Source organism: Lingula anatina, chromosome 2, assembly GCF_051362555.1.
Source record: "Lingula anatina isolate TDL-2025a chromosome 2, LinAna3.0, whole genome shotgun sequence".
Taxonomy (NCBI): domain Eukaryota; kingdom Metazoa; phylum Brachiopoda; class Lingulata; order Lingulida; family Lingulidae; genus Lingula; species Lingula anatina.
The window spans coordinates 326,140-350,244 of record NC_141768.1 but is presented as its reverse complement, the minus strand read 5'-3'; the positions used below and the strand labels follow the sequence as shown (position 1 = coordinate 350,244).

Genomic DNA, 24,105 nt, shown 5'->3' with positions numbered 1-24,105 from the left:
GATTTAGAGGAGGGGGGGGGGGGGGGGGGGGGTGCAGGGGGTTCCTGACCCCTCCTTTGATTTCTGAAAAAAATCACACTTATATTCCCCATTTGAAATGAGAAGTTTGACAAGCTGATCCAAAACGCAAAAAAAAAAAAAAAAAAAAAAAAAAAAACGGACCCCCTCCTTCAAATAATCCTGGATCCGCCACTTTTATGAAATACAAACAAGATCTGTCACTAGTAAAAAAATAAAGGAAATTGAGACGAGAAGGCAATTTTCTTATTTGTTCAAGATTTTGATTTGATTTAGGCCTATTTCATATTGTATCTTATACATAAAATTTTATCCATACATAAATATATTAAATACATGAATATTAAATACATGTATTACACAATAAAGTAAAAAACGTAGTTCCCTCATTCGCGGAAGATCGTCATCGGGAGATCGGGCGAGTTGAAAATGCAATATTCTTTCAAAGGACTTGTTAAGAGACCGTCCTCGGAAGATCGTCAGCGGGAGATCGTTACCGATTATTTTTTACCCCTATCCCCATAGAACAAAAAAATTTTAACCCCCCCTCCCCTGCTCATGGCACTTGGGAAAATTGAAGTGCTGTGATTTAGTTAGTTCTAAGTTAAAGATGGTAATTTAGAACGGCCTGACACCCAAACCTGCATGCATGCGTATCTTGACCTCTCTCCCCTATCTGGAGGTATATTTCTTTACAGGAAAACAATTCTCAAGTTAATGATAATGAAAGTAAGGGCAAGTTTATGATAATGAAAGTAACTAAGGGTAAGTTTATGATAGTGAAAGTAAGGGTAAGTTAATAATAATGAAATCCAGATGCACTAATAAACAGATTATTATTCACCACCAGAAAGTGACTCTGGAAGTAGTGATAAATACTCCACAATATGCGAGGAACAACGATGAAAATCGATAAGGATAAAAATCCTAAGATTACCCAAGGGCTAGGTTCTAGATTTCAGTTTTCCCAGCTCGATCTTGATTTCATAAATCCCATGAAAACGTTTGAATAGTTAGCAAGCTAGCTAAAAGTCATAATAACTCTTCATTTTGGCCAAAAATTGGATTTTCCTGGAGTAAACGGCAATTTTCCCGTACTTACCAATGGTCAGCGACCCCATTCCTGCATTCAAAGTTAATCCAGGGTTTTTTTTCCTAAACGTACGGTTTTTCGTTAAAATCTCTTAAGAGATTTTAACTGACGGAGCTCTCTCTGACATCGCATAGTCACTGTTGACCTACTTAAAACCGCGGGAAAAGCAGACAACAACAACACTATATAAGATTCATGAGGTATATTTGTCTTTTTGTTAAAAATACATTAATATCCACAATGTGTGCCATTCTGGGCTTTTCGTTATCCGACGCACTGTACAAAAACTCGCAACTTACGTCTGCGTCTGCATTAATGCGTTTGGCGCCATATGTTATTTTGGTCTCGAATGAACGCAAGAATCCGCGTGACACCATTACGTCATTAGCAACGAATGCCTTGATGACCGGGAAGAAAAGCATCGAAAGCCCTATTGACAAGCACAGATTTTAGTTTTACTACAATAAAGGCCGTTTTAGTGGTAAAATACAATAGAATATATTTCCATGCGTTGTTTACAATGTATTTCATGCGGAATTTTGAATCTCAAAGGAAGAGTTATTATTGTTTTAATTTACAGTGGTCCTGACACTCAGGGCACCCTAATGTAGGAGTTTTGAAAGTTTTGTCATACCCAGGAGTTGGGGAAACGTAATTTTGAAAAAATTCGTCGGATTCAGGCAGTTAAAAATATGAATTAATTTTTAAGTGACGAAATTTTCAAGTTTTTTACCGTATGTTCCAGGGTTCACATCTCTAACTAACTATTGTGCAGAAGTCAAGACATTTTGTATACTTTTGTACCTTGAAAATCTGTTTATGAGTAATTTCTAACACTATACTCACTGGTATACCAAAGGTTTTGTGACAATCATCACAGTGAACTTTGAAATAATATTTTTGTCTCTAACTTTCCATCAGTTTAGTAAGAGTGTACAGTGTAACTGTTTTTGGTCATTTTAACAGAATCTGGATAATGACTTAGTGACTGAATGTTAGACCCCATTTCCAGAGATTAGATCGATCTACTTGAGATCGACCTAACTCCCTGGGGGTTCATGCTAAATAGCTGTCAGCCGGGCGGACACGAAAGTTAATTACCCCCTTACGGCTTGTAGTAGGTGGGAAGGACATTTAAGTCGGATTATCTGACAGTAATCTAGTAAGACTCCCTGGGGGGATAGAATGATCTAAAAGCTCTGGGAATACAGCCTTACATATATGAGTTCTAAAATACATGTATTACCTCTAGACGCTCCTGTTCACCTGGCAACCAATGGATAGAAATAAATTAAAATGCTCTGCATACCATGTGCATATTTCCTTTCCAGCACTAACATGGCGTATAACATGCTGCGACACTGGGTAATGAAATCTGCGTCATTGGGCTACCCCTGCATGTGTTTTGATTGGGGCGCTTGCGTCACGGGAGAGAAATTCATAGCGTATGTAATCTCAACTGTGGGCAGTTTTACTCTTAATTTTCTCTACTGTGTACCTTAAGACAATCTTTGTGGTCAGTATTTAATTTGATGGATATTTTATGATAAATTAAGACATATTAAATACATGGACTTGGATCGAAACCAATATTTTGGGGTATTTTCTGTCTACAGTATCTTCCTTATATTGTGATGTAATTTGTCTGTCTGCTCGGGACCAATTCACATGAATGTATAAATGTTGCACTTGCAGACTTAGAGCATGTTCGTCAGGTGCAGGAGACGCATCTTCCCATATTAAAATCCGATCTGCACAGAAGAAAGATGCAGTAAGTCTGACAGACATCTACAATGCTGAGTCATGGAACTATATTCCGGAGACCATAGAAACCTTTGTGGACATTGCCGGAGACAATGCCCTGGTGGCAGAATTGGATGGCAAAGTTGTTGGTAAACGCTCTTTTTTTGAAAAAACCTTTCCATGAAGGGGTTGGGGCGTATCCCACGTGACCTTTCCTTGTCTGATATCCAGGAAAAATACTTGGAAGTTTGAGTGAGTTCCAATGTATATATCTTTATGTCAACTGCCTTAGTTTGGACACATAGTGGTCACTTTTTTTCTGATCACTCCATCCTTTTTCGTTGATCACATGACTGAAACGAATGGACATCATGAAATGAATGGACATGTCGATCTGAAATTATGTAAGATTCTGTTGCACTTGCCAAGTGGTATGGTATTCCTTATGAGTCTCCCCTACATCTTGAAAGGGAAATGGCCAATATTTTTGTTTTTATATTATATTTTTGGATCCAGTTTTGCAGATAAAGGCATTTTGAATTACATTTGAGATGTAAAAGATGAATCATTTAATTAAGTGCATAGTATCATGTTATTGAATCTGTTTTAATGATGAATCTGGCCATTCCTATATACCTACTCTTATCTGCCATACCTATCTTACAAAAAAAATAGGCATATTTGATTTCTTTTAAACAGTCATAGCTATTACCGCAAATTATTTTAGACAGAATGTACATTTTTGAAAGGTTCCATGCTGTTCAATCTTTTGGATGAAAAAGAAGCCTTTGGTGGTCTTAGCGCTATTAAACCAGAACTCAGAGGAAAGGGAATAGGTAATTAACTATTTTATTTATCAAGATAAAGAGGTCGTTTGGCAACAGTTAATCTATCTAATAAAATTTCAAGAAGTTTGAAAAGACAGTTTGATCAGCTGAAATAAGTTTTTCACTCTAGAATGTACATCTATATCTACACCTGTAGATAGTAAAGCCTCATTTGCCTCAATAGACACACCTTATGTCAGTAATGGAAAACCTGAGCTGTGGGATACTGTAGTATCCTAAGTCTTAGGCGAAACGAAGAAATGAGTTACATGAATACAAAAAGAGATCTGAGCAAAACGTGCTGTTACATTTAACTTATATATGTGAGCCTCATACCAGCCATTATTTATCTTTTTCTTCAAATTCTGTTGTTCTACTGGTGTTTGGTTCTTGTTACAATATTTACAAGTATCAAGTGTTTAGGGATACCAAATTTCACCTGTGTTAGTTATAAACCTTTTATATCACCAATTCCCTTTTTTTACTTTATCTAGTCAAAAAGATGTGGGCAGAGAGAAGTAAGCGGGTTGGAGGTAGAAATTTAGGCGTATTTTCTGTGTTACACAGACAGCAGATTCTCCATGACAGTGGCTTCCAGGTCGCCACCCACAGTATTGGTCTTGTTTTGGGGCGAATCAACGAGTCTTGGTTGGCAGCAGAAAGAGAAAATGTCGAAACTGAAGTCGTGACAGCATCTAAAGTGCCATTTGATTTACTGCTGAAGTATGATACAGAAATTCACACCATTCCAAGACCAGTGTTTTTAGAGAAATATTTAGCTCGACCATCGTCAAAATCTTTTGTAGCCATCAACAAAAAGAGTGGAGATATCACTGGGTACACGATTGTCCAGCCCGGACAGACGGCGTACAGAATGGCACCCCTGTTTGCGGACTCTCTCCTCATTTCCAAACTTCTACTACAAAAAGTGCTGCAGTCCATTCCCAAAGATGCAGAGGTGGATATGTATTTGAACTGGTCGAATCCAGCCAGCTGTGAATTTTTTGATAAAAACGAAGATTCTCTTCACTGGGTGATGGACTGCGTAAGGATGTTCACATTACGTGATGTCCCAATCCCACACAACCATAAAGTCATTGCCTTCACCTCCCCAGAAATGACCTTGGTTTAGGAACACTGACCATGGAAAATAATATAGTGTGGGTGTTTGATAAATTGAAATTACAACATTAAAACATATTTATAATTATAATATTTATGTCATAATTTAGCTGTGAAACTCACACATTTACTTAAATTACATACATACAGAGTATATCCTTTTAACTATTATGAAGGAAACTGAAGAAAAACGTTAGCTTATTTTCTTACTGTGAATTTTCAGAGGAATACTTATAGATCATTTGTGCAAAATAAAACTGGCTTAACAGGGGGATAGATCGATCTAAATATCTATGGGAATGGGGTCTAAATGATGACTATGCACTTGGGTAGTTGTCTGGCAATTATAAGTTAATTTTAATGGTCGTAGGTGATCCAAAGCAGGCTACTCAGGGGGAAAAAGTAACCTGTTGTGTGTTTTGATATGACGTCATCACTTTGTGCGAACGCAGCTGAGTCGGTCAGCCATATTGAATCTAATAAAGCTAAGCAACACTTCCAAAGCACGTTATTCCTTTGTTTATATGTTTGTATAAAGATACGGAACATAACATGGTGGCAGCTAAAAAGGATAGGGAAGGGCATCGCAGACTGTAAGTACTGACATACTCATTCTCACCCTGAAAGCGTGTGAAAGAAGACACTTGACCTAAACACGAGGTAAGCCCTCCCTCTACCCACGGAAAGAGAAAGTGGTTCATTCCAGCTAACAGTAAGGATTAATACAGATATCGGAGACACTATGTTCCCTGCTAGTGTGGTTTGTTGTGCATATTGGAGACCTGTAAGTATGCCGGAACACTTGATTTGTATGTGTTCACAACCTACCAGTCACCAGAGTAACTGTTATTACTCAAGGCCCTATCATGTCGATGTCAGATGAGGAGAACCAAACTGGGAGTAGGAGGGAATCCAGTAGATTTATATCGGGAATCAGACCCCCTAGCCCTTTAGATCTCCAGTCTGGAAAGGTTGAAAACTGGAATCTATGGAAACAACTGTGGGGAAACTACACAATCGTATCCAATCTTGGATCCCAGCCACAGCAATATCAGGTCGCCATGCTGTTGAATGCAATAGGCACAGAAGCTCTCCGATTTTATAATGGTTTTGCTTTCGAAGGTGATGCTGATGACAGAACTGTTGGGGCCATTATTGAGAAATTTGATCAACATATCATTGGAGCTGTAATTTCTGTGAGCTGTAATTTCTGTGAATGCCTAGGGGACACACTGCTACGTGACCGCATAGTTATAGGTCACATGGACACGCTCAAACATGCAAGTTCTGTGGGCGGACGCATGAGCTGAAGAAGGAGTCCTGCCCAGCATGGGGAAAGACATGCAGCATATGTAAAGGAAGAAACCATTTCGCCACTGTATGCAAAAAGAAGAAGAAAAACAAAGTGCACACTGTACACACTGAAGATTCACAGGAGGAGAGTGATTGTGAGATCATAAATGGCGTAAACACTGTTAACAAAGAGAGACGGAGCCACGGCAAGCTCATATATGCAAACATGCTCATTAGAAACCAGCCCGTGAAATTCCAGATTGATTGTGGTGCATCGGTTAATCTAATCATACGACACCATGTGGGCACAACGACGATACACCCAGCCACAAGCACATTAGAGATGTGGGACAAAAATCTGAAACAGCCACTGGGTGAATGCAGACTGAAGATGGTCAACCCAGCCAATGGAAAAAAATACTCCGTGAAATTTATCGTTGTAGAAGATCGCAATCTCATGCCTATTCTAGGAGTGTCAGCAAGCCAGCAGATGGGGCTTATCTCTGTGCACTCGAAGAATTGTGAACGAATAGCAGTCGTACAGCAGAATGAAAGTGAGACTGACACTAATTGCACCATCCTCAAGAAATACGCTGATGTGCTCAATGACGATGTGGGACACATGCCTGGCACTGCGACACTGCGAGTGGACCCAACGGTAACACCGGAAGTGTCACCATCGAGACGTATTCCAGTTGCACTCAGACAAAAGATAAAGGTGGAGCTTGACATGCTAACAGAGAAACATGTGATCAAGCCTGTGAATGAGCCAACCGACTGGGTTAGTGCCATGGTCACAGCTACAAAGAAGTCCGGCTAACTATGTATCTGCATAGACCCTAGACCACTGAACAAAGCCTTAAGAAGAGAACACTTCCCTTTATGCACCCTGGATGATGTGCTACCCGAGTTGTCAAAAGCCAGGGTAGTTTCCACGATGGACCTAAAGGCCGGGTATTGGCATGTAGAGCTGGACGACGAAATGTCATTCCTTACGACATTCGCCACTCCGCATGGCCGTTACCGATGGCTGAGACTGCCATTCGGCCTGAATGTGTCATCTGAGATCTTCGCCAAGAAGCTTGATGAATGCATCCATGGTTTAGATGGTGTGATCTGCGTCGCAGATGACCTAATGGTCTATGGAACAGGAGAAACAGACCAGGAAGCTCTAAGAGACCATGACGAGAAACTCAAAAATCTGCTGAAACGATGTCAAGAATTGGGCATACGTCTAAATGCCAACAAAATGAAACTGCGCCAGAAGTCAGTCACCTTCCTAGGACATCTGATCACCAATGAAGGCTTGAAGCCTGACCCGAAGAAAGTGGAAGCGGTGATGCAGATGCAGAGACCAGAGGATGTCGAAGGAGTGCAGCGACTAAACGTATTTGTCAATTACCTAGCTAGGTTCCTCCCAAGACTATCCGATGCCATGGGACCAATTAGGCAGCTGATGAGGAAAGATGTTCCATGGAACTGGTCCAGTGTTCAAGACAAGGCACTACAAGAGGTGAAAAAACTTGTGAGCGAAGCACCGATTCTGCGCTATTATGACCCAGAAAAAGAGCTGACCATCCAGTGTGATGCAAGCAAAACTGGACTCGGGGCAGCCTTGCTCCAAGAAGGACAGCCGATAACCTTTGCCAGTCGAGCACTCACCGATACAGAGACAAGTTACGCTCAAATAGAAAAGGAGATATTGGCGATTGTATGGAGCACTGAGAAGTTCCATCAGTATACTTTCGGTCGACAGATTAATGTGATGTCAGACCACAAGCCATTTCAAAGCATCATAAAGAAGCCTTTGGCTAACGCACCAAAAAGACTGCAGGGCATGCTTATGCGACTGCAGCAATACAATGCATCTGTATCGTACACACCCGGCAAAGAGATGACTCTAGCAGACACTCTGTCCCGAGCATACTGACAGACAACAGAGGGACATCAGGCAGAATTTGAGAATGTAAACGCAACAAAGTATGTGGCAATCTCGGAATCAAGGCTTGAAGTCATCCGGAAAGCAACGGAAATCGACCAGACTATGACCGCGCTTAAACAACAGATACTTCAAGGGTGGCCAAATGAGAAAGCACATCTATCACCATTAGTGCACCCTTACTTTTCATTCAGAGATGAGTTAGCAGTCCATGATGGTCTAATCTTTAGAGGAGATTGTGTCATCATCCCCATGAGTGAACGCGCTATGATGAAGGAGAAAATCCACTTGTCACACTTAGGGATAGATGGGTGCCTGCGACGAGCCAGGGAATGCATTTTTTGGCCGAACATGACGCAGGAGATTCATGACTACAGTACATATCAGGATTTAGTACTTGCAGAGCCTTTGAAGTGGCGAACCCGAAAGAACCTCTCATGAGCCATGATACACCTGACCGACCATGGGCCAAAGTTGGTACAGACATCTTCACCAATCAAGGAAAGATTACCTCATAACGGCGGTCTACCTCAGCAACTTTTGGGAAGTAGACATGCTACCCACGACTGATGCCAAAACAGTGATACAGAAACTCAAGACCCATTTTGCTAGGTATGGCATCCCGGACAGCATTGTCTCTGACAATGGACCTCAGTTCTCTTCTGAGGAGTTCCAGAAATTCTGCAAAGCCTGGGACATCACTCATATGACCATCAGTCCATACAACAGCAGAGCTAATGGCAAAGCGGAATCAGCGGTCAAGACGGCAAAACGGATAATGAGGAAATGTAAGGAAGCTGGAAGCGACCCTTACCTCGCAATCCTCGATCACAGGAACACTCCTTCTCAAGGAATGTTATCCAGTCCTGTACAGGGCCTGATGAGCCGTAGGACAAAAACCATGTTACCAACTGCTCCCGCCCTCCTCAAACCAGAGGTCACTGACATAAGACACACAAAACGGGACATTAAGCACGGCCAAGCAAAACAGGCTATGCATGCCAACAAGTCCTCTCACCATCTTCCTGCTTTAGACGAAGGGGACACAGTCCGACTACAGCCATTCAAGATGGGACAAAAAACCTGGACCAAAGGGACGGTTCTACAGAAACTCGATGAAAGATCATACACCATTGAGACGCCTTCTGGAATACTGAGGCGAAACAGGCAACACCTCAAAAAGACCAAGGAACCAAACACACGCCAGGAACCAAAGATACAGCCAGGGGACAGCGTCATCAAACCCACAGTGATCCCCACCTCACCTGCAGCAGCTTCCAGAGTGGAATTGCCTGCAAAGCCAGATGACCATGGAAAACTCGATGTGCCAGCAACAACTGCACAAGAGAAGGCAAGGAGCACACCAGTGACGATAACCCGGTCTGGCAGACAAGTGAAGGTACCACTACGGTACCAGTGTGTTTTGATATGACGTCATCACTTTGTGCGAACGCAGCTGAGACGGTCAGCCATATTGAATCTAATAAAGCTAAGCAGCACTTCCAAAGCACGTTATTCCTTTGTTTATATGTTTGAATAAAAATACGGAACATAACATAACCCAGTTGCATTACACACAAAAATATTTCAAATGAAACACAAAACTCTGGCTGTAGTGCGCTGTACATAGTAAGATTTAAGAATGTTACTGCTAAAAAGAGAGCTTGAATATTACTAGCTGGTACATACATTATTACAAAATACAAGCAATGCAAGTTTGTTTATTTAGGCAGATGCATGCTTTGATTTGCTGTAACTTGCATCATTTGTACATTATTCAAAAGAATTCCCACTGAAAGACATTTATATTTATAAGTATCTCTAAATATTTGTGTCCTGTACGTTTACCATGTAATCAAGATTTGGCATAAAACAGTTTGAAATTTATTATAGATGTGAAATTGTGAATACTTTTTCACTCCTTTAATTGCCTGTTCATGTCGACTTAGGCTGTTTTTGTGTTTTTGAAATAAAAAAGTTTTTTTAAGAGACAAAGTATAGTGCTGTTATACTCTTTGGTTATCATATCAATACATGAATGAAAGTTGATACATGTACATTGTACTGTATGTCACCATTTTTGTTTTCAGATAATAGGAGCATATGGTTAATCTTAACCAGGTGTTCATTTCGAAGCACACTACGTCATGAAAATCAATAATTTACAGCTGAAGAGGGTCACAAAGATTTTTTTATTTCTTTCCCTATTTTATATCAGGCTGGCATCTGTTATTACTCTGAACACTTAAAAACAAAACCATCATATTAAATTAAAATGAATAAAAATATAATAAAGATAAAAAACATCTATAGATAAGTCATACACGATGGGTAAAAATTATAAATCAATTTAAAAGTTCATAAAACTTGATTAGTTATCATTTAAAGGGGGATATAGGGGGTGCCAGGGGGGACCGGTCCCCTTCGATTTCTGAAAAAAAAATCACACCGATGGTCCCCTCTTGAAATTAAAATTTTGACTAGCTGAATCATACATTAAAAACCGTATTAAATGGCATGTCATGTACATATGTTTTTATATTTGGTATGGATAATCTAACTAATAGGTCACGTCAGATGTGAACTTTTTGCGTATAGGATGGGATTCTTTATTGATACACCTTTACAAATAAGGTACAATCAAGGACAAAGACAATTACATCTAACTACAACAGTACAAACAGGTATATAAATAAATATACATGATTTCAATGTTTACATGTAGCATAATATCAATAAGTTACTTTATAATAAGTTATATAAGGAATGTATTATGGCAATCTATACATGAAGGTGATGAATTAGAATGAGTACATTGGAGAGAGTACAATGCATTAATAGAGGGCCTGTTCTCTTTGTTTTAAGCATCTATTTACAAAACACATAACCATTCTAAGAATGTCTATGTCTTGGGCACCCATAAGAAGATTAAACAGTTTATTATTGCTGAGGTCGCCCAGGGGTAGGAAATCTGACAGCTGCCCTCTGAAGGAATCACGTAGTGAGTTATTAATACGCTTTACACTCTAGCAGGAGGTGGAACTCATCTTCTACTTTATTAGATATGTATATGGTAATCACTCTGTGGATTACTTCTTGCATTTGTATTTGATCATGCCCGGATGTAGGGCGATTGTCAATAAACTTCTGAATCTGAATCTGCGTGTCGTTACCCCGTGAGATACGGTGATGCAGGTGCTTGTCAGCCACCTATCGGATATATTTGTTGTCAACCAATCAGAACTCTACCGGAACATTTCTGCGGGGCACATCGCCTACGTTGACCTAGAGGTCAAAATTGATTATTATACTTCTGCTGAAATAAGGACGTCAAAGTTTTATTTTTCGAGACGAAAAACAAAGAAAGCGCAAGGTTTAAAGATGTGGCTTCGACTAAGATAAGATTCGACCTACTGCGGAGACTTTCCGAGGGAAGGAAACTTAATGTGAAACCTAACAAAGTTTCGCTGTGTTAGGACAAGTTGGGGTAAGTTTTTGAATTAGACGGGGACTTCCATTGACGTTAAGATTAGAAAGAGGAAAGTAGGTTATGATTTCATTTAGCCTGTGCAACAGTGAAAATTATATGTTAGATAGATAGGAGACATATTAGTAACGGGAGTACTTTGTTAAGACTTACTGGAAATAACGGGAAACTGGTAAGTTCCGTTTGTATAAGTAACTATTACGCACAACTGCGGCCTACGATAGTAACGACAGCGTAGGAATCAGGGTTGGTTTTAAAGGGATAAGCATAAGATTTTAAACTCGCATTTTATCTTTAAAGTACAAAAATCACTTTGTGTTTAACTAATCTTAGGACAAATACTTACTTTTAAGATTTTTAATAGATAAATACCAATAATAAATATTGCCAAAATGTATCTTTTTCTTTTGCACTTCACTGCAGATAAAAAATTTTGACAAAGTCATGGATCATTCGCAATATGGAACACAGTGCTCAAAGTGATTGCAGCAGTATATGGGCACTATATACAGTCTCTGACACTGTTGTGCTTATTTATGAAAGCAAATAGCCCCAAAAACTGTATTTTAATGTCTAGTTTGCACATCCACCATCATCTAATTCATCTCTCACTCATGTCTTGCACACTCAGAGAAAGCCAACCATTTTCCCCAAGACAGCCATAAGTGAGGGTAGATTCATATGCTTGACTATTAGATTTTATAAGTTTTCTGCTGTGGTTAAACCCAAGATGAATGATCTACAGCAGTTTGAACGAAATGACCTGTTCGGGAGAGAACGATACGCTGAAATCTTTTTCATGCATTCCACGCCTTATAAACAAACTTGCTGTTTGTGATCTCAAGCCTCACATTTGTGGTAGCGAATGCGGAGTTAACAACTCATACTACGATTTCATGACACAAACTTAAAAATAGTAGGCATGGGCACAATGTTGCAAGTTGAAAATCATTATTCCGTATGTTGGATATGTTATGAACAAGTGTCATGTGCCAAAGTTTTCCGGGAGAACATTAAGTACTCTGGTATTGTTAATAGTGTGATATTGGGAAGAATGTATGTAAATAGTGAGAGACCTAGATGAAAGTTGGCCAAATTTTTGTGCTCTTTCATATGATGTTCATGACCACTATCACTTAATGTTTCCCCCATGAAATAATTACCAGTTTAGTCTTTAAGATATAATGTTCGTGATCACAAATCTGTGGTTTGAGATCACAAACACCTATTATGCTTTATGAAGTCTTTCTCTGTATACCTTATTTTATGTCTGTGGAAATACATGGTTAACTTAAGTCTAGTACAACCATCAAAATGCACTGTAAATCATTACAAGGAAACATAATTAAAAAACAAATTGATTTATTCTGTAAATCCTAGCATATAAGTAATACTACTAGCGGAAACTTTAATCATATTGTCATTATGCATAGAAAAAAGTGCCTTTAAATGGTTTCTCACATGGAAATTACAGGGAGGACATTTTACCGACTTGGTGGATTTCTGACTTTTTGGGAGCCACAAACATTTTTGGCCTTGGTGGCCCTCTTAACCCCAGCCATATTTTCCCATTTTTTCAATAAGCCAAAAAAAAAAAAAATAAATAAATAAATAAATGAATGTAAGTACACGAAGATAAACAAGTTTTGTTGTCAGCAATGGAATTAATTGTTACTAATAAGCCCAAATATTTTATTTAGTGATTATAACAAAATGATTTAAATAAGACCCCATTCCCAGAGATTAGATCGATCCAAACTAGATCGACTTAACTCCCTGGGGGTTCACGCTAAATAGCTGTCAGCCGAGCGAGCACGATATATGAAATTTTGCCTCCTCGTAGTATGTCATGTGTTGGAGCTATATGGATTCATATTTGGTGTTACATAACTAGTTACTTTGCATTGCCAGAGTAAGGCTCTGAGTCCTTCAGCTGTCTGTACCACTCCATCATTAACTTTGGAGATTATCTTAGGTGATAAGTCAAGTGACAAATTTGAAGCTTTGAAGTTAAGTTTGCCTCAAGATGATTTATTTGCACCAGAACTGTACACCTGAAATGTTTAAAATAAGTGGTATATTCGTAATTGACTATATCTGACCTGTCTTTTAATAACATTGAGTAAAAATTATAATCATTAAAAAAATAAAGTAAATAAATAGAAAATAGAAAATAAGTTCTTCAGTGCAATGGTTTTTATATTGAGATCTTACTTTCCTGCATTAAACTGATATGAAACCACCCTATTCAAACATCTGAGTTTTCACTTTATTTTTCCACTGCCTTCAAAGAAGAAGTCAAGTGTGTATAATGTGGACTGTGAGGTGAAGGGTAATAGAGAGTCGTGGCAGGTCAAACATCAGGGCATTAACCCATTAAGGTCATGATCAGACCTGTTGACTGGTGCTAGAAATTTCCAATAAGAGGACCTATGCTAATGTGACCTGAAGATGGGATGAAGTTGGATTAACACGCAGTGACCTCACCTGTAGTGTTAATTTGTAGGGGTAGTTTTACTTTCTTAAGAAAGACGTGCCTTTTGGTAATAGAGATAGTATAGGTAAAATACAGAGACCACTGATTTGCTGTTGTGTTGTAATGATTACGCCCAAGGAAAAGCAATGGGAAAAGATTGTATTCATGAATGAATAGCTGTGAACAGTTCTTGGACAGATGCATGATATTTATCTTACATCCAGGTCAACACATCTCTTATTCTTGTAAGTAGGGAGAAGTAATTAACATGTCTATTTCAACAGATATAACTGGGATGTAGATGGGATATATAAATGTTGTTAGTTCACTTTCTTGGATTTTAATACTGTAATTTATTTAAAAAAGGAGAGTTAATGTCAAATTTAAATTTAATATAAAATAAATTTTAAAAAAATTAATATACTAGTAATTACTTTAGCTCGTACCTGATCAGTGTCACTGAAATACTCTGATATTCTGGTGTGTCTTTTTTAATTGTTATCAGTCACAATTGCAAACATTTCTACATTGGTATTCATGATTGAAGGATTGGGGGGGGGGGGGGGCTGGCTCTCTCAAGCATTCATCTCACAACTTAACAGTGGTGAAAGGTGTGCGGGTGATTATTACCATTCCTTGACTTTATATCAACAGGATGGAATGGAAAATATGTTCAAAATCAGTGGAAAGTTTTCTTCTTTGCTTTGAACTTGATATTGCCTCCCTGACATTGCAATATATTTGCATCTCCCTGTCATCAAAATTGTGAAAGGTCATCCTAATTGTATATCTTAATTCTGATATTTGAGATTGACATACAGAATCTGCAAAATCAGGGATTCAGCATATTGCCCCAATTTTCACAAAGGAATAAAGCAAGGCTGTTGAATGAGTAACTCTGTAGGAATGATGGTAATGAAATTTGGAGAAAAGATGAACAAAAAAAGTCATGATTTTTCTTTGTTTTTTTTTTGCTTTGGTAGGGTTTATTTTCTAATATATATTCTGGTAGTAGTTGATTAAATCGACAGATAATGCCCCATTATTAAGATGACATATACAGATTGATCAATATGGAAAGTGACCATTGTCAGTGCCAGTTTGAAAGATACTATCTGCCTGGTGTCCTAGCTAAATACACAGTATTATATCTCCGTTGTGTCTCATTGATCTAGCTTGCCACTTTGTTGAACTGTTGCCACTGTAGAATATTGATTTTAAGCCACATCGCCTGCTTATATTTTCTCAATACATATCCAGACAGATTTATAGAGATATCTGTATGCTAGGGAGGCCCTGACACCGAGGATCTGTTTAAATATAAACTTGTAATTCTTGAGTATAATTTTAACAGTTAAAATTGGTTTTATTGCACATTGCTATTTCCTCTCTGGCATGTAATGTAAAGTTAGTCATTGGGTGTTTGCTTGAATTAAATGTTGTGGCAAAATTTGCTATACTTTTATTGTGTATGTATTTCCTATTTGAAAGTGTTCAAATGGTTTAAGATCTTCAAATGTGAGCGTGTTTGTGGGCTGTTGAATACTGTGCATTGAAATTCTTATGTGGGACTTAAACTTTATGTTATTGGTGGAGCGTGGGTTCACAGTAACTGGAAAAGCCTCTTCTGCTAGTTTCTTTCAGATGTCATTTTTCAGGTAATATTAGCATTATGTCTTTCGGTATTTCTCTTAGTTATACTATTTGAAACTATACACTGGCATTTGGTTGGTTTTTGTGGCAAAAAGATTGACTTCATATGCATTATTAACCAAGACCAAAGATGTTCACTGCAACACTGAATTATTCCTCTAGTCAGCATATTGGGCTGGGGAAGGTTGTCCCAAATTGATGTTGAAAAAAAAAAAGTTTGTTCAAGGCCCTAGCTAGAAGAGATGGTGAAATTTCCCAATCTGCACCCTCCACTTTTTAGTTTTACATGGATATGAATTCATGTGGTTCACAAGCAGTGGTGTACCCAGGATTTTAGTTATGGGGAGTCCAAAATATGAATCTGTAATTTGGTCACTAATTTAAAAGGAGTCCAACCCAAACAAGTCAGTCCCCTACCCCTCATTACCCAAAATTTTCCTAAGCTGTCCAGCTGTCTTAAAAACTATATGGCTCTCTGGAGAAAACTTTGTTCACTAGTATTTATAAAGAGACATGATTTGGTCAATTTTAGGTCCAAGTTAGGCCTGCATATGAATTTGTGAAAGAAGAAGACCATTGGCCTTTGACTGGGCTCCCATACCTAGATTGAGCTGCTGTTAATATGGTAGGGTCTGAGAATAGTCCCTAAGTGAAGGTATTCACATCTCAGATGATGTGAAAGATGATATCATATGGAGAAGAAGAAATACATATGAAATGCTGCTGAATTGTTTTCTCTTTCTTTTTGAACAGCTTGGGACAAGCTTGGTCTTTATGTTTGATCTTACTTGGAATGAAGTTGGTTTGATTTCAGTGCTCATCCAATGTTTTTCACTGAGCCCATGTTAACGAGACCACCTTCTCCCTGTACTTTTTTTTTAGTTTCGTAAACATGTTACTTAATATCATAATCTTGTATATTGAATGATTTTTTTCATCCGAAAGTATAATTTGAGTATGATTATAACTGATAAAATCATTCTAAGAATTGTCACCATCAATTTCTTTTACCCCGGCTGACATGTATGGCACCAACAAAGATCTTCCAATGTTCTCTGTCATGGGTTATGCCATTCTAAGAACAAGCTTGATAAATTGAAGCTGGTTTATGACAGTAGCAAAACAACCTGATATGAAAATCAAAGATAACTGGTATCAAGCATTGGAGGGCTAACCTATAATAAGCTCTTCCAAGAAAAACTGTCAGAATTAGTTGTCTACAGGGAAGATTGAGGTAGAGCTGTTGGAAGGATTTTTACTTAGAATGTTATCATGTCAACTTGGATCAGGGCGGCTTGTAAGTGAGAGAAACATTTAACAAGCTTTGTGGAAAATGTTAAATTGGGACTTATCAGCTTTGCACAGTGGTAGAAATTATCATTTAACCAAGGCAGGCTTGTTATTGATGAAATTAGGGTATGAAATTGGTGTGATTGGTTTGATTGATACCTTATTAAGTTTGATGTCCTAATGAGAAGTTATCATGGAAAAACTTAATTCCAGTCTATTGAAATTGTACTAGTACAATGCGGGAGGATTTGATTAAAATTAGTTGTTAGTGTATAGGCTAATTTTACTAATAAGTGAAGCAATTCTCTTCAGTGCATGCATACTCTTTAAAAATATAGCAGTGAATATAAAGTAAGCTATTCTGTTGTAAACACATAACATTTGCATTATTACGTAGGCTTAAAGTTGTTTACTTGAAGTTTTACAGTGTTATGATGTCGACCTTACAGTCACCTTTCATAACATGTTTATCAAAGACAAGCAGGATATGATCAGAAGCAGTAGAATTCTCCTTGCTTCCAGTCAATTTTGATCATTATTGAGACAAGTAAGTTTCCTAAGGTGGTGTGTTCTCAGTGCGTTCTGCAGCATGTTAATGTGAGTGGTGGTGACCTCCTTTTGCTGACCTGACAAAGGGAGCTGCACAGGCAAGTTAATATTACGCCAGGTCAGGCAGGTAGGGGCCGCTACAAGCATGGAGGGGAAGGGAACTTTGCTGGAACTCGGGTAGATCTTTAGAAGTGGTGTCCATGCTTGCTTGTGGAAGAAGAGATAGATAAGAAATCAGTTGTGTTGTTGGAGGGGTTTTCATTGGTGGAAGGACTGTGATTGCGGCGTGTCTTCTTTTTGAGGGAGAGGAAGTGTTCCCTATATGAGTCATGCCTGGGCATTATTCATATCTGACTCCACCAGTACCGGGACTCATGGGGCTATGGTGAAGAAGTAGTTCTGTTTTGTCTCTGCTCAAAAGATGATCTGGTAGGTTTACTTGTCTTAAAACAGAACTGAAATCTGATATTGATTCAGTGATGGCTTTGCGATGGGTTACTAAGGGTTTGTTTGGTTACTGGACCCCTGATAAAGTTAGTATGTCCTGAATGAGTTGCCTTGTCTTTCTTTGTTGAAGTATATCAGGAAGTTGTCTGCTTTGTTCCAAAATTTTTGATTTCACTTTCATTTTTTTTTTTAAACAATTCAGTGATCGGCATCATATTTTGCTTTGTTAATGATTATTGAATTTAAGTTTATTTGTGTTACATGGGGAATACCCCTTTCACTGTTGTTTCACAACAACAACAGGTAAAACTTTTTTGAGTGTTATGAAAAGAACAAACTTTTACCTTTTGGGAAGAGTCAGTAAATTTCCCTGGGACCTGATACTAATGTCAGGGTATTTTACTTTGATAGTACATTAGCAACAGACTTGTACATGGTACTCATGTATGTATTATATATTATTTATATCCTGGGGTAGCGCTAACACTCGCCAGTTTAGCCTAATGCTAAAACTGACTTCAATTGGCTAAACAAAAAAGTGCTTGATTTGACTTATTTTAGTAAATTTATCACCATTTAGATAACAAATTGACAAAAAAGTGGTGATTTGGCAAAACGAAAAAAAAAATTGCTAACGCTACCCCAGATATGTCTTCTTTTCTTCACAGGGTCACAATGTACGTTTTACGTGTAATTAATAATTTATGTCTCCTTTTTCTTCACAGGCTAACAAGTGGATACTAATGTCTTGGTAAGTGGAGAGCTCCATTTGGTCACCATAAGAAAAAAATGTTGGGAAGAGTTAAGCGCAAACACGAAGAAGACACCGACCTCGAATGCTACACACATCAGCGTCAGTCCATTTTGAATATCTCCATGTGCAAGTTACGGACCTCCTCATTGAGGAGAGTCGAGCCATGTCTGCGGAGGTCGGTGCTTATATTTAATACGTTGAAGTTTATCGAGGAAGAACTGCGTCAGGAGGGGGTGAAGGTGTATGATGCATCAAAACCATCCATTCTCCCCAGTATTCAATGTGAAGAAATGGCACTGGATCCAATTCCTTGCCAAGACCATATGACACATCTGGAGTTATCTTCTATAGGAAATAATGTTAATAAGACTGATATTGAAGAACCAAAGACTCCTAATGTTGCTGTCTCAGATACAGCAGCCATAGTTTCCACACCATCAAGTGACAATTCTTCCTCTGCAGCACCTTTAATATTTACAACAACATCAGCTATTGCTCTCTCTGTTCCTTTAACTGGGTCAACAGATATACTGGGGACTCATGCTGTGACGCCGCAGAGAAACATTGCATCAACTATTGAAAATGGACTTGACAAACTTTTAACTGTTGAATCGTTATCGTCTCTCAATCTGAACTCACTGTTTGAGGATGAAAACATCATAGGTTCAAGTATTCTCTCTTCTCTATCATCATGTTGGACTAGTCCTAGCAAAGTTGATGATCCTCTAGGTGATATTGATATGGCAGGCTGTGACTTTGATCTTCTATCGCCTGCCTCGCCTAATGTAAAACTCCCCGTGACCCCCATCACGACGGATGACCTGGCAAGGACATTTTCTAATATGGACGTCTTGTTACCAAGTTCCTGCGGAGTGGACAGTTGCAGAAATGACCTCTTATGGAATGATGAACTGGAAAATATAATGCAAGTATTAGTGGGAATGTAGGCTGCCACTCTGACTTAGAACTGCAAGACACAATGTACTGCTATAAAGCTGATTCTGAATTCTACAGTTTCTGTATAATGTAAAAGTATTTTATTATATTATTTATTGATTAAGATTATGATCAAGTGTTTTGGTGCTGAGGTACGAAGAATTCCAAATATGTTGACCATTTGCTGTTGTGGTGCAAAAGACGGAGAAAGAGATCTCAGTATTTAATCTGTTGATATAATAATAATAATAATATTGATGTCTGAAGTGGGATTCCCAGAGGTGATCTCAATAATTCCAGGTATAGACTTGTATCATGTGTATCCATGGCATCTCTCATTTAGCTATAACATTTGGTCATTTACACAGAGCTAAACTGGAACAAATAACCTAGCCAGCTAAAAACTTAACTCATTTGCTGATAGTGTGAAATTACAGAAATTCCTACAGGTACGATGATGTTGGTATGCAGAGAGATTATTGTACCAATTAAATATATATGAATGAGTTCACAGGTATGCTGGTTTCTGTATGAATGATTCAAGTCACTGTTTATGCTGGTTTATTTAGGGAATACCCCCATACTGTTCTCTAGCTGGTATTTCTCTAGACTAGTACATAACAGTGTTGTTTCAGTGTATTCTGTTGATACAGACACCTGGTTTGGCGGATCTCTTTTTTCCAAAGTGGTCTCCTTCATGCCATGGACTTTATATATGTTTATGTTCACATACAGTGGGGAAAAGGAGTAAACCAGTGTTTATATTAATTTAGTAAGAATGCAGTTCAGCTCTGATGGAATGGGAACTTTTAGAGGATAAGCATGCATAGATCACTCTAAAATTTTTGTAAAATCCATTAAAAAAGAGAGAAAGATCAGGACCAACAATTGAGTTTAAACATGGTGCTTTCCTAAAGCTACTTTTAACAGCTTTCCAAATGCTTTGATTCAAGAAAATAAAAACAAAAGGTGGGAGAAATGGTATATACTTTCAAGTGAGACGATTTTAAAGATATTCATGCTGTTATCACATGATCAGGTGAAGGTCATAGTCAGCTTTGTTCCCAATGAGAACAAGGTGTAATAAATCACTGGAGCGTGGGGAAGAAGGAACAGTGAACGTCTGCATAATGAATAGGCAGGCAGGCAGGCAGGCAGGCCAGCTGACTGAAATAGAGAGAGTGGAGGAATAGTGTCAAATAATACTGTAATACAAATCAGCAACTTGAGATTGTCATTTAAGACTATTGTCTCTACTTAGTGTTGTTTAAAGAAAATGATATTTGTTATTTTTATACAAAATGTCACATAAAATAACTGTGGGTCTTAGGTTTTATCTTTTTTATATCAATCATGGTGTTTTAAAGTTGATCTGGTCGTACTCATATTATTTATTGTCATTGATGAAAACTATTAAGAAGGCCATCACCTCCAGAAATTAATCTGTTGATATTCTATGCAACAGTTGCAACTGCATCTTATATTTATATATGAAGATGTAGATCTTATTTATGAAGAGGTCAATAATTTTGTACTTAACATACAAAGTGATACAACTAGACGACTTCTACCACTGCAAGGTGAGGAACCATTTATTAAGTTAGGTGAAACCCATTTTTCACTCTAGAGCATATAGGGTTAGTGTGCACTGATGTTGCTGGCTTGGTAATAAATGGCAGCACATGACAGTTGTGTGAGGTGGTTGTACGAGCCAAAGTTTTACTGAAATTTACAAGAAACTTTTATTTGAGCAGTGGAGTCAAAAGGTTTTGTCACTTAAGGAAACAAGTTTCGGCTGGTTTTTAAGTGACACATCTCAATTTCCTGCCGCAACTTGAGTCAAACTTAGTAGAATGTGAAATGATTTCAGTGGTGTCTTAGTGGAACTGTGCAGTATTTTAGATTGTGAAATAATTTCAGTGGTGTCTCAGTAGAGCTGTGCAGTAGTGGCATATGTCAGGTGAAGCCCAGTTGTTACATAACAGGTCAAGGCAGGTGCTTGTTCTCTAGCCCAGTACACAGTATATGTAGCCTCACACTACTGCTACAGGCTGCAGATTACTAATGACCATCAGCTGTAGAGGTCAGGGCAACCAGATGTAGATGTATGGAGGGCCTGTGGCAAAATGCTCAATATCACTGGCTGTAGAAGACTAGTATGCTATTAATTAACTCTGTTGCCTGCTTACTGAGAGAATTTTTGCAGGGATTTTCAACTCATCTGTTATGTTTACATGTCCATTTTCTAATATGAAAGATGTCCTACATTATGTAACACAAAGAAGAAAGTGCTATAGGTGTCAAGTCTCGAGAGCTGGTACTGCCTTACACCACCTGGATGGGGTAAAGATTCACATAAAAAAGTCCTATCTCAAATTTCCATCCTGAAATGAATCCACTTGCATGAAATGTTGAGACTGAATTTTATGGCATTAATTATCTCCTGCCACCTTATACTAGAGAGCTACATGTTTCTGTTCATGGTTGCCAGAATGGACAGATATAGTGCTTCTCATATCATACTATTCACAAATTAAATTGAAAAACACCTTACATCAGGAAATGGTTGTTAAATATGGAGATGGCTTGCCATATCATATGTAGTAGGCGACCCTGGATGTCTTTAAAGCCTGTCTAACATATTCCTCTTGTGGTAGAATAAAAACATGCAGATATACCTGCACAGCAGACATCCATCTCGCAGTGAAGTACTCTGCCAACATCACATGAAACGTAGTTTAGAAGATGTGATTCCAGTATTGGTGCAATACATGTTTGATGTTGAGAACCCCCAGTATGTGATGGTTGAGATTGAATTTGATGGTCTGATATCATCCTTGTGACTGTTATTGTGATGTTTTTGATGTTATTTCTTACCAGAATTTTTTTTGCCAGCCCACATTTTACAAGAACCAAGGTAACTTGGCAGCAAAGTTGTGATTCAATTTCCCAGGCTTTTTAAGATTACTGTGAGCCATTCTATTCTTCATTTGTTAAACATATGTCAAGGTTCTGTTTTAGGACAGTAGTGTACTGTAATTAGCTTTCTTGTGTGATGGAAAGTAATATATGTCCATTCCTATGAAACCACACCAAACAGACTTGAGCAGAGACACTTCCCTTCTAATTAGGTTGAAAGAACTGAGCTGTGCAGACCATGTTTGTACTTATGATATTTATGTTATTTATTTAAGTTTATATAAATATATTTGAATTAGTTGTACATTTTTGTATATCATAAGCTTCTTTTAGTTTTAGTAATTTTGCCATGTTTGAAGCATGCTTAATTAGTTGCTTCTCCAGTATTTCACCAGTATTCGTAATAAAGACAAAAGAGGTGCAGATACATCACCAGATTTCTGCATAGAAAAGTTGAGTAGGCCTGTTGATGGGGTAGCTTTAAGAGCAACATATGTTTTTATCAGGTATAATATTGATATTTTTTACTCAGATTTCTATATCAACATTTTGTAAAAAAAGGTTATCAAAGTTGATAACTTTCTAATTTTAAGTTTTTATGATGAAGTGTAGCTTTGAGACCTTTTTGGTTTTAATATCTTCATTTTCTTAACTTTACTGAAGAAAGACAAAATGACGTAAGGTAAGAAGTACAAGATGTGTGACTCATGAAAATTAAAATGGGTTTAGAGGAATGTATTTCCTTCCATTGTTCTAGAATTCAGTTCAATGTTCCTAATTATTACCAAGTTGCTGCATTCTTAGGTGCTGTGTACCTTCTATGTAGTGCTTGCGTTGATCTTTTAGTCTTTAATAGCCAGTGATGGCACACATTTGAAATTCAGACAAATTTGGTGCCTGTACTCTGAACGTTCTTTCTGAATTTCCAGTTGTTTGAAAAAGCTCTTTTCTTGTAATTTCCCAGTTTTCTTTCTTGTCTTACATATGTGAAAAAGGTATTGTCAAGTTAACTGTACTTGAGCACTGCTGCAAGCCTGTCTTCAGTGTTTATTGTAAATAAGAGAAAATAATTTTATCATGTATAGGAAATACATTTACTACAAACAAATATGCAATACATTTTTAGCATATGTGCAAAGCTTCAGTGTTATTAAAAGACAGTTGAACGTGTTAGATAGAGTCAAATAATTTAATAATTTATTGTATTTATAAGTTTAAAATTCATTCAAATAAATTTTCATTCAAACATACTTGCTGAATTTTTGTTTTTTTGCCCATGAACAAAATAGTAAATAAAGGCCACCCAGTATAAACAAACAAAAAGCTTTGTATGTTATGGAGAGTTGTTTGTAAAGAACTGTACTCCACACCAGTAAACTGACTGAAGTTGTTGTAGACTTCTGGTTGTTATTCCTCTCCACACGTTGAGGTTAAAAGTTTTAAAATCTTCAAATAGTTCAGCAATTATTGCTCCAACTTAATAATTATTTCATATAAAACGGAAATGGTATTTATCTGTTGCAGGGTGAACCAAAAAGAAATGCTTTTATAATTATAAT

The 24,105-nt window shown here is 37.8% G+C and overlaps 1 protein-coding gene across 8 annotated transcripts; it reads left to right on the top strand.

Moving 5' to 3' along the window:
- The first annotated feature begins 619 nt into the window (after positions 1 to 619).
- Positions 620 to 23,796, top strand: LOC106156325 (uncharacterized). 8 transcript variants are annotated; one of them, XM_087007289.1, is made up of 6 exons: positions 620 to 783; positions 2,443 to 2,556; positions 2,807 to 3,003; positions 3,604 to 3,690; positions 4,176 to 4,841; positions 18,663 to 23,796. In XM_087007289.1, the coding sequence occupies exons 2-5, from the start codon at positions 2,450 to 2,452 to the stop codon at positions 4,811 to 4,813; spliced, it is 1,029 nt and encodes a 342-aa protein (XP_086863415.1). In that variant the 5' UTR covers positions 620 to 783; positions 2,443 to 2,449; the 3' UTR covers positions 4,814 to 4,841; positions 18,663 to 23,796. The 8 variants fall into 8 exon arrangements, with proteins under 8 accessions (XP_086863415.1, XP_086863419.1, XP_086863416.1 ...); XM_087007293.1 differs by lacking the exons at positions 620 to 783; positions 2,443 to 2,556; positions 3,604 to 3,690; positions 4,176 to 4,841 and having other exon boundaries at positions 2,985 to 3,003; XM_087007290.1 differs by lacking the exons at positions 620 to 783; positions 2,443 to 2,556; positions 2,807 to 3,003; positions 3,604 to 3,690; positions 4,176 to 4,841 and adding an exon at positions 11,285 to 11,522.
- Positions 23,797 to 24,105: the final 309 nt, after the last annotated feature.

Bases quoted from the DNA above. Each gene is read 5' to 3' on its own strand.
- LOC106156325 (XM_087007289.1), top strand. From the start codon at position 2,450: ATGGCGTATAACATGCTGCGACACTGGGTAATGAAATCTGCGTCATTG. The intron at 2,557-2,806 runs GTATGTAATCTC...TTGCACTTGCAG, and splicing joins ACGGGAGAGAAATTCATAGC to ACTTAGAGCATGTTCGTCAG. The intron at 3,004-3,603 runs GTAAACGCTCTT...CATTTTTGAAAG, and splicing joins ATTGGATGGCAAAGTTGTTG to GTTCCATGCTGTTCAATCTT.